The sequence below is a fragment of the Neomonachus schauinslandi genome, chromosome 1, assembly GCF_002201575.2.
Source record: "Neomonachus schauinslandi chromosome 1, ASM220157v2, whole genome shotgun sequence".
In the NCBI taxonomy this organism is placed as follows: domain Eukaryota; kingdom Metazoa; phylum Chordata; class Mammalia; order Carnivora; family Phocidae; genus Neomonachus; species Neomonachus schauinslandi.
This window is the reverse complement of record NC_058403.1, coordinates 92218180-92233234: the sequence shown is the minus strand read 5'-3', so window position 1 is coordinate 92233234 and position 15055 is coordinate 92218180. Positions and strand designations below refer to the sequence as shown.

The window sequence follows — 15055 nt, the reverse complement described above, 5'->3', positions numbered from 1 at the left end:
CCTGTGTACCCTCTGTCACATGACCAGGCCAGAAATTGCTTCTTCTTTAAGCCCTCATTTGATATCACCATTAGGATCATATATACATATATATCTCCCCACCGCCCCAGGTTCTCCTCTTTTCCAAAAGGAACATTTATATTCCTGGCCATATATACCCAGAGCTGCTTGTAAGCTGCGCTTAACTGCCTATGCTAGACAGCAATAAACGTCCTTGATGGGACTTGTTTTAAGCCTTTGGATACATTAGCAAGTCCCAAAGACACTTCAGAACTTAAATACGGGAGAAAATGTTCCAATTACAACTGGCAAGACAGATCACAGGAGACGAGAAAGGGAAGAGGGAGGAACAAGATGGGGAGAGAGTCAGGGAGAGATAAGTTTCCTTTGTGGCCATGGTGTGCCTCATTTTGGCAGGAGCTGGGTAATTCATTATTCCAGAGGCGCTGTGCAGCCTGGCCTGTGGCATGATTAATAGCCACAGTCCTGTGTGCATTACAAACGGAACAGACAAATTCTAGCGCCTCTGAGAAGCCAGAGGCGAGCACGCAGCTTCTGCTGGTGGGGCGGTGGGGTGGGGGGTCAACTGGCACGCAGGCCACTTGAACACAGCGAAAGAGCATTCCTTTTGGGGCTGGGCTGCCCAACCTGTGAAGAAAAGGACACTTCCAGATGGCTCAACCAATCACACACGGAAAAGAGAGGGTTACGGGGGCACAGTAAAGAGCCCCCCTCCCCTCTGTGTGCATGAAGAGGCAGAAAGAGCTCACGCTAGACAGACAGACCTAGATTTGACTCTCAGCTCTGACAACTAGCTTGCAAGCCACTTAACTCCTCGGAGCCCATTTCCTCACCTAGAACGTGGAGAGAACACCTGTCTTGCAGGGTTAATACCAGAACTCAGTAAGGTGATATATACACTCACACACACACAGCACTTAACACCATGCAGTGCAAATAGTGGGTATTTCATAAACACTGGAATCGTTATCACTGGCTGGCAGGGCAGCCAGCACACCGGGGTCAGGGATGGGGGCAGTGAGCTCTGTCACTTCATGGCTCTCAAAGAAGTCACCGAGATGATGCGGGAGGCTTACAGGAAGCCAAAGGAAAGGGCGCATCCTGCCTCCTCCAGCCTCGCGGTCTCCCTTTCCCGGCAGAGCCTCATAGGAAGCCAGATGGACAGGCAGAAATGTGGTTCGCTGAGTGCTAGCGCCATTATCCCAAAGCAGAGGGTAGCAAGGTAGTCTAGACTTGACAGACAATAGCGTAATAACAGGCATGACCAGGATGGTGGACTCTACCAAGTCTCACGGACCAGAAAACAGCCTTCTGTTGTGACTTATTGTTATTCTCTCTGTGGAAATGTTCCAGCTGGAAAAAGGAAATTATATTTATTGGGTGTGGGCCCTAAGAGAAGCAACCTAGAGGTAGAAGTTATGGAGAAGCAGATTCTGACTCAACATAAGCAGACAACTAAAGGTGTGTAAGACAAATGTGAGGTTTGGCTCATGTGATGTTGTTGGCTTTTTTAGGTAAAAAAAAAAAAGGCCCCAAATAGCAGTACCTTCCTATGACACACAAACACTAAATATCAACTATCATATGTTGAGTAGCTACCAAGTGTGAGGCACTGAATTCATTCCTCTATATACGTTAGCTCACTTTATTCTAATGCAACCTTGTAATATATGATTTATTATTCCCATTTCATAGAGGCTTGAGAAGGTTTAAATAAATTCCCCAGGTAACAAAGCAAGCAAGAGGCAAAGTCTACATTTTAAACCAGTCCTGTCTGACTTCGAAAGCTTCACTCTGATTCACTAGGCCATACACTTATATTCTACATTCCATACAAAGAGCCAAGGTGGCGAGTCACTTAGGGTCACTGAGGATGTTCAAGCACAGGCAGTGATTAATAATTCCATTTCCCACGTAAAACAAACTAAGAGCAGGAATCTTCAGTGCCTCGTTCATCTACATCTGTTATCTGACCCAAGGGGAAACGTTAGAATAGCTTTATTACCTTCAGCTGGGGATGCGCAGGAGGGGGCCGAGGGGGTACTGCTGTGTCTTACCGAGGACTCTCAGGTGGATGGGAATGCAGAGCCACAAGGAATGCGTTTAAGAGCAAGTTCAGCTTCTTACTGGTGATAATAACATGGTATCTCTATCATCCTTCCCTCCTTCTGAATAAGGAGGGGGGGGGGGGCTTTGTTTGACTCTCAGTAGTCAGAGGCCAGGCCTTGCTTGAGGATGTAAATCTCATTCTGCAATCTGAATACTGTCCTCTTGCATCACACCCTGTATGAATCTTGCTGACGCCCGACTGGTCGAAATTTCTCCTTCCATCCTGCCTGATTAAAGCCAATTATGTGTAACACGGGAGCATGAGTGCTCGCTCTACAGCCCGAGTACAACACTCACCACCCAAGCCTGGAGGACACACCTATGGCTGCAAATGATCCATGGCACCTGTGCGCAAAGTCTCATAAACAGAGTCGAGATGACTAATACACAACATTAGTGCAGGTCAGGCCAGAGGATTGGGGAGTTGCGGGGGGCGGGTGAGGGGCTAAGCCATTTTACTGGACTTCTCTTACTTTGCTAATTTAATATAAAAGCAAGGTCAGCTTATGGGGGGGACAGGACAGAAAAATATATAAAATAAAAAAATATATATATAAATATAAAAACACATAAAAGAAAAATTTGAAGCTCTCCACTCCCACCCGGGAGGGGCGAGTAAGACTAGACCGTGTGTATTATATATACTGTGAGCTGCTCTTCGCGTCTAACACTCTATCCTCGGATCTGTCCAGCTTCAGCTGCCCCATAGCTTAAATGGCTGCACCATATTCCACTGGCCAGATGCTCTTGGCCTCAGTCCACCAGTTCCCTATTGCTGAGAATTTGGCTGCAGAGAACTTTCATTAGTGAGTAGTTCTGTTAAAGCAATAGATACATAGGACTATAAAACACTTGACAAGTCCCATCTGAATGGGAATTCAAATTTCAAAAAATAACAATTTAAACAGCTTAGGAATTTTGAACAGTTTTATTAATTTTAAATCTTTTGAATGCTTGTTATTAAATGAGAAAGCGCCCATTATTGCCCCACATACTTATCAGAAAAATGAAACCTTTCCTTTTCCTTGAAGTGTTTTGACAGAATTTCTGAAAACAAGAAATGAAGGGCCTCTAGGGGAAAGTGAACACACCAGGCATATGAGATTCTGATGCTCCTCCTTAGGAGAGGGGTTATTTTCAATCAGGTACTTACCATGCCTGGTAGGTATCAGACAAAAGCAAATTGCACTGAAAAGCATGAGCTCTTCAGACTACCTTCCTACAGAGGCCTTTCTTTTATTGAATTACTGTAGTTTTTAGAAAAATCTATAGCAGTCTTTGAAGACACCTTAAATAGTAGACATCTCAAGATATCTCAAATAGCTGATAATCAATAAATAATAAATCAAATAATAAAACAAAACTATATTCTTCTCTTATGTTGGTCTTTATTTTCAAGGAAGGGCTTCTGTCAAATCTAACAAAGCCTGGTGGCTTTCAAGTCATCTTTTATTGCAAACATACCCCCTAGGTGGCAAGTATCTACAACACACGAGAGCACAAAGTGTTGACATATGTTTCTGAGGCTGGGAGATACGCTGGGTCAAACGGATGCATAGTACCAAATGCCTAAACTTGGATGGGGTTGCAAACGAACTTATGTGTCAGAAACTGCATGTACAGATGCAGCTTGGCTCATTCTTTACACGTGGTGGGTATTTAATAAATATGTGCTGAGGGAATAAAGAAATGGTTTCAAAAGGCAACATATTGTCAAGTTGTCTCCTGGTGACAGACTACATTCCTAAGAATGGTGAACAGAAAAAAGGATAAAATCTGGTGCCAAGAAAGAAGCAGAAAGATTATATTTCCAGAATCGCTGCCTCTCTGGTCCACTGTAGAAGTGTGAAGCGGTTGAAATAAATCTTCAAAGAACACTCAAAACTTCCTATCTGCCCAGTCTTCCTAATTCACCCTTTTGTCCTGCCCGTTCTTGTACCCATGACAATGACTGGTGAGGCTCATATTCTTGCCATGGCTTCTTCCTCCTCTCGTACCACCTGCACTCATAACAATCCTAACAAAGTAATTCTCACTAAGGTCTAAATGACTAATATAGCAAAACTTTCTCTCTTCAGGATTCCTTATTTTTTTTAATAAAAGATACAGAAATTGATCTTCAGTTTATTAATGTCTCAGGATACTTGTATAGTCACATGGACCTTCAAGTACTTCTGAAATCACCCTGTGCAGCATGATGCTCCCCCACCCCCCTGTGGGTACTCATACACCAGGGTTTGTCCACACCTAGAATTATGCATTGGGCTCTAAATTCTTTCACTGATCCCAAACTATATTCCTTAGCCTTAATCTGAGGAAGGAGGATCAAGATATCAGTATAATTCTAAGCTTTGGCTTTGCCAGAAGGAAGTCAGTCCTCTTTTATGTTATTGAAAACAACTAAGTCACAGGGACCTATTTTATGTCACCGAAAAGAAGTCGCACATATAGTACAGCCACTCAGAATAGTTAGAAGGCTAAACTAAGGGTAAAAGTGTGAAACACCCTGATTCTCCACGGTATGTTATAAAGCAGTCAGAAATATCTGTGGTCCAGAAGCAAACTAGTTAGCATTTGCTAAGTATAACTATTGTTTGAAGAATTACTTATAGCCAATTACAATACACATATCTGGTCTGGGACATATATTTTGTAGTGGCTCCTCTGAAGGGATCTGCTAATTAAATTATTTAAATATGCTTATCATTAGCAGTTTAAATAAATGACATTTATTTTGGCGAGAGATTAATTTTTAACTCGGCAGCTGTTTTCAGACAGATTGTTGTCAGATTATTACGGTGACTAACTTTGAGAGAAGGAAGACATTTACAGGAGATTATTTTGGTTTTAGACTTTCAGCTTGCATTTCTCCAAAGAGGCCAATCATTTTGTCAATGCCCTGAGCTACTGGGTCCCGAAGATATTGCAATGTTTGCATCTTTGTGACCTGATTTCAATAATAACCCCACATGTGGAGAACTAAAAATGTTCTTTAAAAGAGAAATTCTTCAAATATACTGTTCGGAAGCTGTTTTGTGGGTAAGTTGGAGATTTATATAGGAGTACATCATAGAGGAGCAGGGTAATATATTGGTAATATTCTGAAAAGAGAGTTGGAAGATGTGGGTTCAAGTCCCAACTCTGAGAAGCCCAGTAACTTGGTGTGCACTTGCAAAGACCTCTGGCTTCAATTTCCTTTCTGCAAGAGGAGGGCAAGTGGAGGTGACCACTAAAATCCTTTGGTGAAAAGTCCACGCACCTGTGAAACCAGCCTAGGTAGTAGGAGATTTTGCCCAAGCTTGTGCCGTGGTCTACACAAAGACCACAGCATATCTCTTCATCTATCACACTGAAAACCCACAGTTCTACATCCCATTTGCCTCCAATTTTAATGTCTCAACTTTCAGCCACGATTCATGACAACAATGTCACCTGACATTGCAGCTATCAATGGGATAGTAACCCCAAATTATGTTTGATAACTGGCTAACAGAATGGAATAGAAGGGGGCTTCCTGGAGAAGGGGGCAACTGTCACCATCTACTTAAACACTGCTTTGAATTTATTAGCAAATTGCCAGTTTATCATACAAAGTAACAAGCTACAAATCAAATTTCAATGAAACAGCACGATAGGCTACAGAAATACCATGAAGTAGCTACCAACAACCTGTTTCATTTGTTCTCACTGAAAAGGAACTTCAATAATTAAACTTTGAGCAATGGAGAAATGAGGAAGTCTATTTTTAACCAGAAAAAGATGACCCAAGACAACAGATTGGCTTTTTTTAAACATAAAAAGCTCTCAGAATATACATATATATGTATATATATACATATATATAGTTAAAAATCTAAACTATAATCAAAATAGAAATTTGTTGTCTATTTTTAAGTTTTTATTTAAATGCCAGTTAGTTAACATATAGTGTAATATTAGTCTCAGGTGTACAATATAGTGATTCAACCCTTCCATAAGAAATCTATTTTCTAATAAGAAACAAGAGTAAGTTCAAGAGAATATAGAAAATGGTTTCAACATTTTTTACGAAGAGGCAATCAGATAAAACGGGTGAATTCATGGAAAAGATTCTCACTTGAGTGTCTTACCATTTTAAGTACAAATAATGCTTTTCAGTTCTCCCTTTGGATTACATAAATCATAGGCCCAAAGGCACGTGAGAATTCTCCCACTGCAAGACTCAGGACGAGACGTGAGTCAATGAAGACACATGAAGAGAAAATGAAGAAGTCATACCTTGAAATCGTATGTGGCGTCTGGGTTTTCGTCACAGGCAATGACTTCTGGTGCCATCCAGTAAGGGGTCCCGATGAAGGTATTTCTCCTGCCCACTGTTCGATCAAGCTGGGCACTGACGCCAAAGTCCACTATTTAAGAGAAGACAAATGAATAAAGTCTATGATCCTTATATGGTGATAAAATGAATGCGCATTTTTTTTACTGTGGCAAAATAAACATACCACAAAATTTATAATTTTAATCATTTTTAAGTCTACAGTTCTGTGTCATTGAATACATTCACATTGTTGTGTAACCATCACCACCATCTGACTCCAGAACGTTTTCATCTTCCCAATCTGAAACTCTGTACTCATTTAAACAATAACTCCCCATCCTCCCCTCTCCCCAGCCCCTGACAAGCACCATTCTACTTTCTGTCTCTATAAATCGGGACTACTACAGGTACCTCATATAAGCGGAGCCATACAGTATTTGTCTTTGCGTGACTGGCTTATTTCAATTAGCATAATGTCCTCAAGGGTCATCCATGTTGGAGCATGGGTCAGCATTTCCTAACTTTTTAAGGCTCAATAATATTCCATTGTATGTAAGTGCCATGTTGTGTTTATCCACTCATCTGTTGATGGCCAACTGGGTTGCTTCTTCCTTTTAGCTATTCTGAATGTCTATTTTTAAAGTGCATGTATAAATGGATAACGTGTACCAATGAGGAAAGTCCAAAATGTTGTATTTGGTTAAGCCAAGGGTCCGTAGGGGCCAAACACCCGTGTTAAATCAAAAGCCAGCTTGTTTACCATAAAAGATAATACTTAGGGGATACAAAGAAAGTGGTTAAGAGCCAAGTTTCTGGAGTCAGACTGCGTAAGTTTGCAGCCCAATTCTGCCACTTACTAGTGATGTGACCTGGGGCTAGCAGATCAACTTCTTTAAGCTTCAGTTTCCAAATTTATAAAATGAGGGTGATGATATTTACATAGAGTTGCTGTGATGTAAGTGTTGTGTACAGGGCCTGACATAATATTCTCTCAACAAGTGACTGTTAATTAGTGATGAGTGACTATTCTGAGGACAGATTATCCAGGCAGTCCATACAAACATATGTATACACACACACACACACACACACACACACGCCTTCCTTAAGTAATGTATGCTTTTGTTTTAAAAGGGAATATTCATGGGGCGCCTGGGTGGCTCAGTCATTAAGCATCTGCCTTCGGCTCAGGTCGTGATCCCAGGGTCCTGGGATCGAGCCCCGCATCGGGCTCCCTGTTCCACGGGAAGCCTGCTCTCTCCCTCTCCCACTCCCCCTACTTGTGTTCCCTCTCCCGCTGTCTCTCTCTCTGTCAAATAAATAAATAAAATCTTAAAAAAAAAAAATAAAAGGGAATATTCATGAGATGAAAGTTTGGCCCCAAATGCTGAAAAAAAATGGAAATTATATATTTTAACAAAAAGGCAAGAGCAAATGTTTGGGATATAAACATAGGACGTATTTCAATCTCTTTGGAAATAAACAATCATATGGCCAATAACTCCCTTTCTAGATGACAAATTGCATATCCTAGGGATAGCTGTCGATTCGTGCTTTTTTTTTTTTTAAGATTTTATTTATTTATTTGAGAGAGAGAGAATGAGAGAGAGCACATGAGAGGGGGGAGGGTGAGAGGGAGAAGCAGACTCCCTGCCGAGCAGGGAGCCTGATGCTGGACTCGATCCAGGGACTCCAGGATCATGACCTGAGCCGAAGGCAGTCGTTTAACCAACTGAGCCACCCAGGCGCCCTCGATTCGTGCTCTTACTCATAGACACCAAGCAGGTGGAGATTGTGGAGCATGTGGAGATTCTCTACCTTATCTGGACAGTCCCAGCACCAAGGAAAAGGGTTCCCTCACTGATAACTCCAGCAAATGGAACTAGGATAACCAGCATGCATACAAAATTGAATACTGAACACCCCTTTTGTACAGGTGCCCTAGGTAATAATGAAGTTGATGTAAATATAACTTAAAACATATGGGAACATAGCAGGGATTCATTATTCTAAATATGTCTAACTGTGGATATTTTTCAGTAAAAAATGGGTCATTCTGTTATAGCAGCAACAAAGTTAACAAATGGTGAGATACAGGAAACCATTTCAAGGTCAGTCACTTCTAACCTAAAGGGTTTTTGCTTAAGAAAACCACAATTATATCTATGTATTAAGCAAATGGTTCTGTCTGCCATGTTGTATACCGGTTCACTCCTCAGGTGCTTTTAGAAAATGTTTTGAAATAGACAAACATTTTTCTTTTCATTCTTTAGTACAATGACCTCCAAATTCGTAGTGACAAATTTTCATTCACTAAAAACAAAATAAAACAACAACAACAAAACCAACCAGCTGTTGAAATAATCCTATCAATTCCTTCAATTCCTAGGCTCACTGGATTCTGTTCTTACCTAGTTTAACTTCGGCATTCTCAGTCAGCAAGACATTCTGCCCTTTAATATCTCGATGAATCACTTTATGCTGGTGCAGATGACTCAGCCCCTGGAGTAACAAAGAGTTGAGAAGGGTTAACGGGAACATAAGCCAAGATGCAAATAAATTATTTGGGTTGTCAATGATCCAAAAAAGATGCAAACTCACCCAGAGATACTTTTTTCTTTTTTCTTTTTTTTTTGGTACTTTCACTATCATACTCAGGTCTTCCACATGTGTATAGTGCGGTTCTAAACTAGGCAATTGATCAATGGCAATTGACATACAGAAGCAGTCTTTGCAATGCATGCTGCTGAATTAAGTGAACTGCTTGCATATCAGCTGTGATCTCATGTAGCACGGACCCATGAGGACAAGGATGTGGATCTGGCATGCACGAGTTTTAGCTAACAGTACTATGAAAAGTGAGGACTGCCTGCCTTTGCTAGTTTGTAACAGGAATATCTATAGTCTCTGTACAGAAAACTAACCTGATTTAACTAAGTCCTCCACTTTTTTTTTTAAAGCAATATTTGAATTCAAGAGTTAAAAGTTGCTCACTAAATTCTACTCCTGAAACCAATACTGCACTCTATGTTAACTCACTTGAATTTAAATAAAAACTTAGAAGAAAAAAAAATAGTTAAAAGTTACATTATATCATATAATTTTAGTTAAGCACAATAAAGTATTTTTTCAGACCAGACAAGAAATTTCCCTTTGCCTTTAGTCAACGTGGCTCACGTTAAAAAAAGAAAACAACAGTTTCTATTTCCTTTGTTGGCATCCGTAACTATCATCTTTAGTGCTTTATGATATTTGTGACTTTGTGTTCATTGTATGAAATAATTATTTGATGACATCCAAAACTGACTGTGTTCCATTTCTCTCTCTGGTTTATTTGTGGTGTGAGTTCTGAAATCTATGGACTTGCTCTAAGGTAGTGATACGTTTCTCAAAGTATAACCTAAAAAAAATCTCAAATTGGAGTCTTGAAGCAAATTATATTATGCTAACACTTGCTAATTAAGGTACTGTATCCTCAAGTATTGTCGTTTTATTATTTATAATTTTCTGTACTTTTAATTTCCTCCATAATGAAAAAACCCTGGCATGGAAAGATGAAGTTGACACAAAAAGAAACAAAAATAATATCCAAATTCTTTTGTTGAAAAAACTCAGCATAAGAATCTGGATGCCCAAAAAAGGTCCATGTGTATATTCAGGAAGATCAGTAAACACAAACCATGTGAGAAATTGAACCACTGGTTTGGGTTTTAAAAAAATCACCTTTCCTCTCTAGTCAGTTCAGCTCAAGGTAGACATCAAGCAGAGTAAAATGTATGGTTTTACAACATATTAACAACCCATGAATACTTAGAGGGACTGAAGATCCTCACACTCCTTCACTAGCAAAGCAGTTGGAAGCAGGTACCAGAACACATAAGTGAGCCAAACATTGTAGTTAATGATATCGTATGATGCGTGGAAGGTTATCTCTGAAACTTCTTGTGATTGAATGTCCCTTCCAATGAGTCACCTTATCTCAAATGCCAGTATCTTTTGGGAAAATGTATTGGAAGAAAGAAGAAAACACTGTTTTCACACATTCTAAACAGGTACTGAGAGAGTCATCGGGTGAAACATCCTGCTGCTTTCAGAACCCTGGAGAGCCCATGGCTGACCCCCAGGGTTCCCCATCCAAGGTTCCCCAGCAGAGCAGAAAGGTATATTGCAGAACCAGCCCTGGAGGCCCAACGTATTCTTGGCCCCACTGGGTCGTCTGGATGCCTAAATAACCCTTTGTGCCCTCTCTAAATGAGTGAAATTCTAAGTCAGAAATTCAAATGAAGTTTACACAAAAGCACCTCAACACTCAAAAATAAATGTCAGATGTGAAGGAAAGGAGCAACCATACCTCCTTGTTTCCTGCTCAAATTTTGTCTTGTGTTCTGTATCAGAAATCTTTTTGCCCACCCCAAGCCATGGATGTTTTATCCGATGTTTGCTCTTAAGAGCTTTATTTTTTGCATCTTTTACATTTACATCTCTTATCCAGTTGGAATTAGTTTTTGGATATGGTATAAAGCAGGTATCAAGTTTCATGTTTTCCCATGACTCTTCAATTGACCAAGCACTATTTACTGATAAAAGCACCCTTTCCCCATGCCCTGCAGTGCTCCTTTTGCTATAAATCAGGTGTCCAGATGAAGTGGGTCTGTTTCTGGACTTGATTCTGTTCCCCAGGCCATTTGTCTATCTTGTGACAATTCCACTCTGTCTTATTTACTTAGTAGCTTTATAATAAGTCTCAATAACTGGCAGCATAAATCCTCCAGCTCTATTCTTCTTCGTCAAGATTGCCTTGGCTATTCTTGGCCCTTTGCATTTCCATATAATGTTTGAAAACTCAGCTTGTCAATATCCACAGCTATACCTAGAGGGATTTTGATGGGGAGTTCAATGAAACCATGGATCAAACCAGGGAGAAATCACATCTTCACAATAGTAAGTATTCTTATCTGTGAAATGGTATACACCTCCATTTATTAAGGTCTCCTTTAATTTCTCTCAGTAATATTTTGTGGTTTTCAGTGTTGAAGTCATTCACATCTTTCTGTAAGTTTATTTCTAAGTATTTGACTTTTATGCTATTATAAATGTTATTTTTAAAGTTCACTTTCTGTTCGTTGTTGTTGTTTTTTTTGCCTTATGTGGTTTGAATATTTTTAATGTCTTTCATCCACCCATCTATCCATCCCTCCATCCATTCACAGCACATAATCTGTCTCTCAAAAGTGTATCTTGGACACATCATGAAAATAGTTTTAACTTACTCCCTTAGGTTAAGAAGGCAGAGCGTATAAATAGATTGCCACGCACATCTAGTAAGAATGCTCAGTGAACACACAATAGCCTCCATATCAGTAGCAAGAGATAATTAAATAGTCTGACTGAACTAAAATATGACCAATTACCTTCTTCTCCCTGAACTGAGCTCAGTAAATATGACACTATTGTCCAGATTGCCTGACTGAGATCAGTAGGCAAAACTGGACAAACAGACTTAGTCTCATCCAGCTATTCTGATCAATTTAACTGACAAAGTCTTAAAGAATTTTTTTAAAAATTTAAAACAGTTAAACTAGGTTCTATATGCTAAAATGGTAAATGTCACTCAACCCTTAAACTCGTCATAAACTTTCACAAATGGAAAATTCAAATGAGTAAGCAAAATACCTCTAAAAAATTCATTTCCTAAGTGAGACCTTATCTCTATGCTCTAAAATCAGATTTCTAATTGGAAATATCGTGGGAAATGAATCCCTTGTTAAGGGAAGTCACCCAGTGTTAGCCCTCCAAATGAGAGCGCACATGGCCTGGTCAGAATGGCTCTCACCTTCATGCGAGCAGACCCCAAAACTACCACTACCACCATCACTGTTAGAATAATGCTTTACAAACATCTGCAATACTTTTGTGAATGTCAGTGGAAAGTTCAACAGCTCCCAAGATACTCCGTGTTGTCACTTACTCGTAAGATCTCCCTGCAGATGTATGCGATCCACTCCTCCTTCAAGGTGTTACCTTTTGTGTTCTTGATCAGGTCAGTGACAGAGCCAGCACCACAAAACTCCATCACCAACTGGCAAAGGAAGCAAACATGCCATTATTATAATTATACTTCACAGCTTTTGCTGGGCTGAGTTAAGAAAGCATAAGTCATTCCAGTTGGCTGTTTTAGAATACCACTCCTGTAAAGAAGAAGTGATCATAAGACAGTATAGAAAACATAAACTCATATCTTAATTTCTTTCCAAAGTGATGGAAAAGAAAGATGATTTTTAATTTTCCAACCTGAAAGTTATAATTGGAAATTGAGGGAAATCCCCATATTTTAAGTACTTTTAAAAATGAGGGCAGCTAGGTGGTTCAGATGTAGTTGAGAATATCTCTGTGTTTTTATCCAGCAATTGATCTTACCTTTCCTACAAAAGTGGATCATTCCCCTGTCTGACAGAACTATGGTTTTCTAGGCAATCTGACGCTAGGACAATAAAGTATACACTGTTCATGCTATTGGTTTGTAAGTGACACTGTAAGCTGTCAGAGTGGGGACTATCTGTTTTTAATTAACTTTCAGCAAATGTTCCCAGGAGGTTAGACACATCAAATAAATTCAATAAACAATAAGCCTTAATTTAGCACCTTTCATCCAAAAAGCTTCAAGTTCTCTATAAATATAAACTCATTACAGCACTCACCAACTTTATCAAATAGGCAGAACATAATCTTCTCCCTTATTTAATGGAGAAATAGAGACTAGAAGAGGAAAAGAAATTCATCTGATTTTATATCCATATTCTAGGTTTAGGAAACACATCCATTTCTTTACTTTCTCCCTTTTCTTCAAAAAAAAAAAAAAAGAAAGAAAGAAAGAAAGGTCTTCAACAAATGGCATCTTATTATTAAATACTTACATTTTTTCGTAATTATATGAAAAGAATTCAGAATAACTAGCAATCGATCTCTGAGTAGACACTAGAAACAAAACTCAAACGGACCCATTATAAAATCACATTGGTGGTTTTGACTTTGTCCAAATGTACATTCTTAACATCAACACCATGTATGCCTCATAAAAACTCAGGAAAACTCCTGACATGAGTTTCATGAACAAGTTTCCAATGCCTTTGCTGACTGGCCTTACGATTGCACAAAGGGTAGGGAAACCCTACCATCTTCTCCAGAGTACCCGTAGAAGTAAAGAGACCTCTCAGGAGGTTTTGTAAGGAAATTTGAGAAGTGCCACAATAGACCCCATTGCAACCCATAAGAGTTGTAAAATTATCATACGTGATAGTCAGGAAGCTATCAAAGAACATATATGGGTCATGTTAGAAAGAACTCAAGAGTCAACTTGAAGAGGTTCTCACCGGCCAAAGATGGGATGATTTGAGCATCAATAAGAATAAGAACTGCGATGGCTTGAAACACATTAAACTTACCTAAATGCATTAACAAACAGCCCTCAAAAAGAATATAACAGGCATTGGCTTACTTTGAGACTGGTAAATAGAGGGAAAGAATCAAGAATTTACACTACATTCTTAAACAAGTTTTAGCACTGGATAGTTAAGTAATTAAAAGGGGCAGATCTTCTCTTTATAAAATGCAGTCATTCCATGTAATAAATGAAGAGGACATAAGAGAATTAAAATATCACTATTTCATAGTCCCTGACAAACTAATGAATTTAAGCACTGATTATCAATGGCTGCTAACATAAAAAACATAAGAAGTGACCAGACAGTATTTGCCTCTCAGTTAGAATAAGAACATCACCTAAGAAGTAGCCTTGCTAAAAACAAACAAACAACAACAAACAAAACAAAAGAACCCTAGACTCTGATCAAGCATCTAGTTCCAACTACCAGATTACAGAAAATTCAGAGGACTGAGGAACGCGTTAACTAATGGGGATACATCGAGAAAACCTAGAACAGGAAACTCCACAGGGCAAATGACCCACTTGCTTCAACAAATAAATTGCAAGAAGGAAAAAAGGAGATGGGGGGGATATCTATAGACTTAAAAACATTAAAAAGATATACCAACAATTTGCAAGGGATGCAACTTATCTGGATATGAGTTTTTTCCCCAAAGCTCTTAAAATTTTTGAGGCAATTAAAGCTTTGAATACAGACTAGATATTTGATGATACTAAGGAAATATGAGGGTTTTTAGAAGTGTGATAATGGTACTGTAGTTATGTAAAAAAATTCTTATCTCTTAGTGAAACATGCTGAATGACTATGAATAAAATGATATGATGGTCTTTTCTATAAATGATGCCGGGACAACTGGATATCCACATGTAAAAGAATAATGTTGAACCCTGACCTCACACCATACAAAAAAATTATCTCAAAATGGATCAGAGACCTAAATATAAGAGCTAAAACTATAAAACTCTGAGGAGAGAATATAGGGGGAAATCTCCATGACCTTGGACTTGGCAATGGTTGCTTAGCTATGACAATTAAAGCACAGGCAACAAAAGAAAAAACAGATAAGGTGGGTTACATTAAAATTAAAAACCTCTGTGCCTCAAAGGATACAACTGGGAGAGTGAAAAGAAAACCAACTGAATGGGAAAAGTATTTGTAAATCATATATCCAATAAGAGTCTAG

General features: G+C 39.1%; 1 protein-coding gene across 1 annotated transcript in view; it reads right to left on the bottom strand.

The window, feature by feature from the left end:
* The window catches only part of TNIK (TRAF2 and NCK interacting kinase), a 381266-nt gene that overhangs the window by 108638 nt on the left and 257573 nt on the right, over positions 1-15055 (bottom strand). The window contains exons 5-7 of the mRNA XM_021702658.2: positions 12396-12506; positions 8839-8929; positions 6388-6518 (exon numbers count right to left, since the gene is read on the bottom strand). Of these exons, the coding sequence (XP_021558333.1) occupies positions 6388-6518; positions 8839-8929; positions 12396-12506 (333 nt within the window). The remainder of the gene's footprint in view (positions 1-6387; positions 6519-8838; positions 8930-12395; positions 12507-15055) is intronic.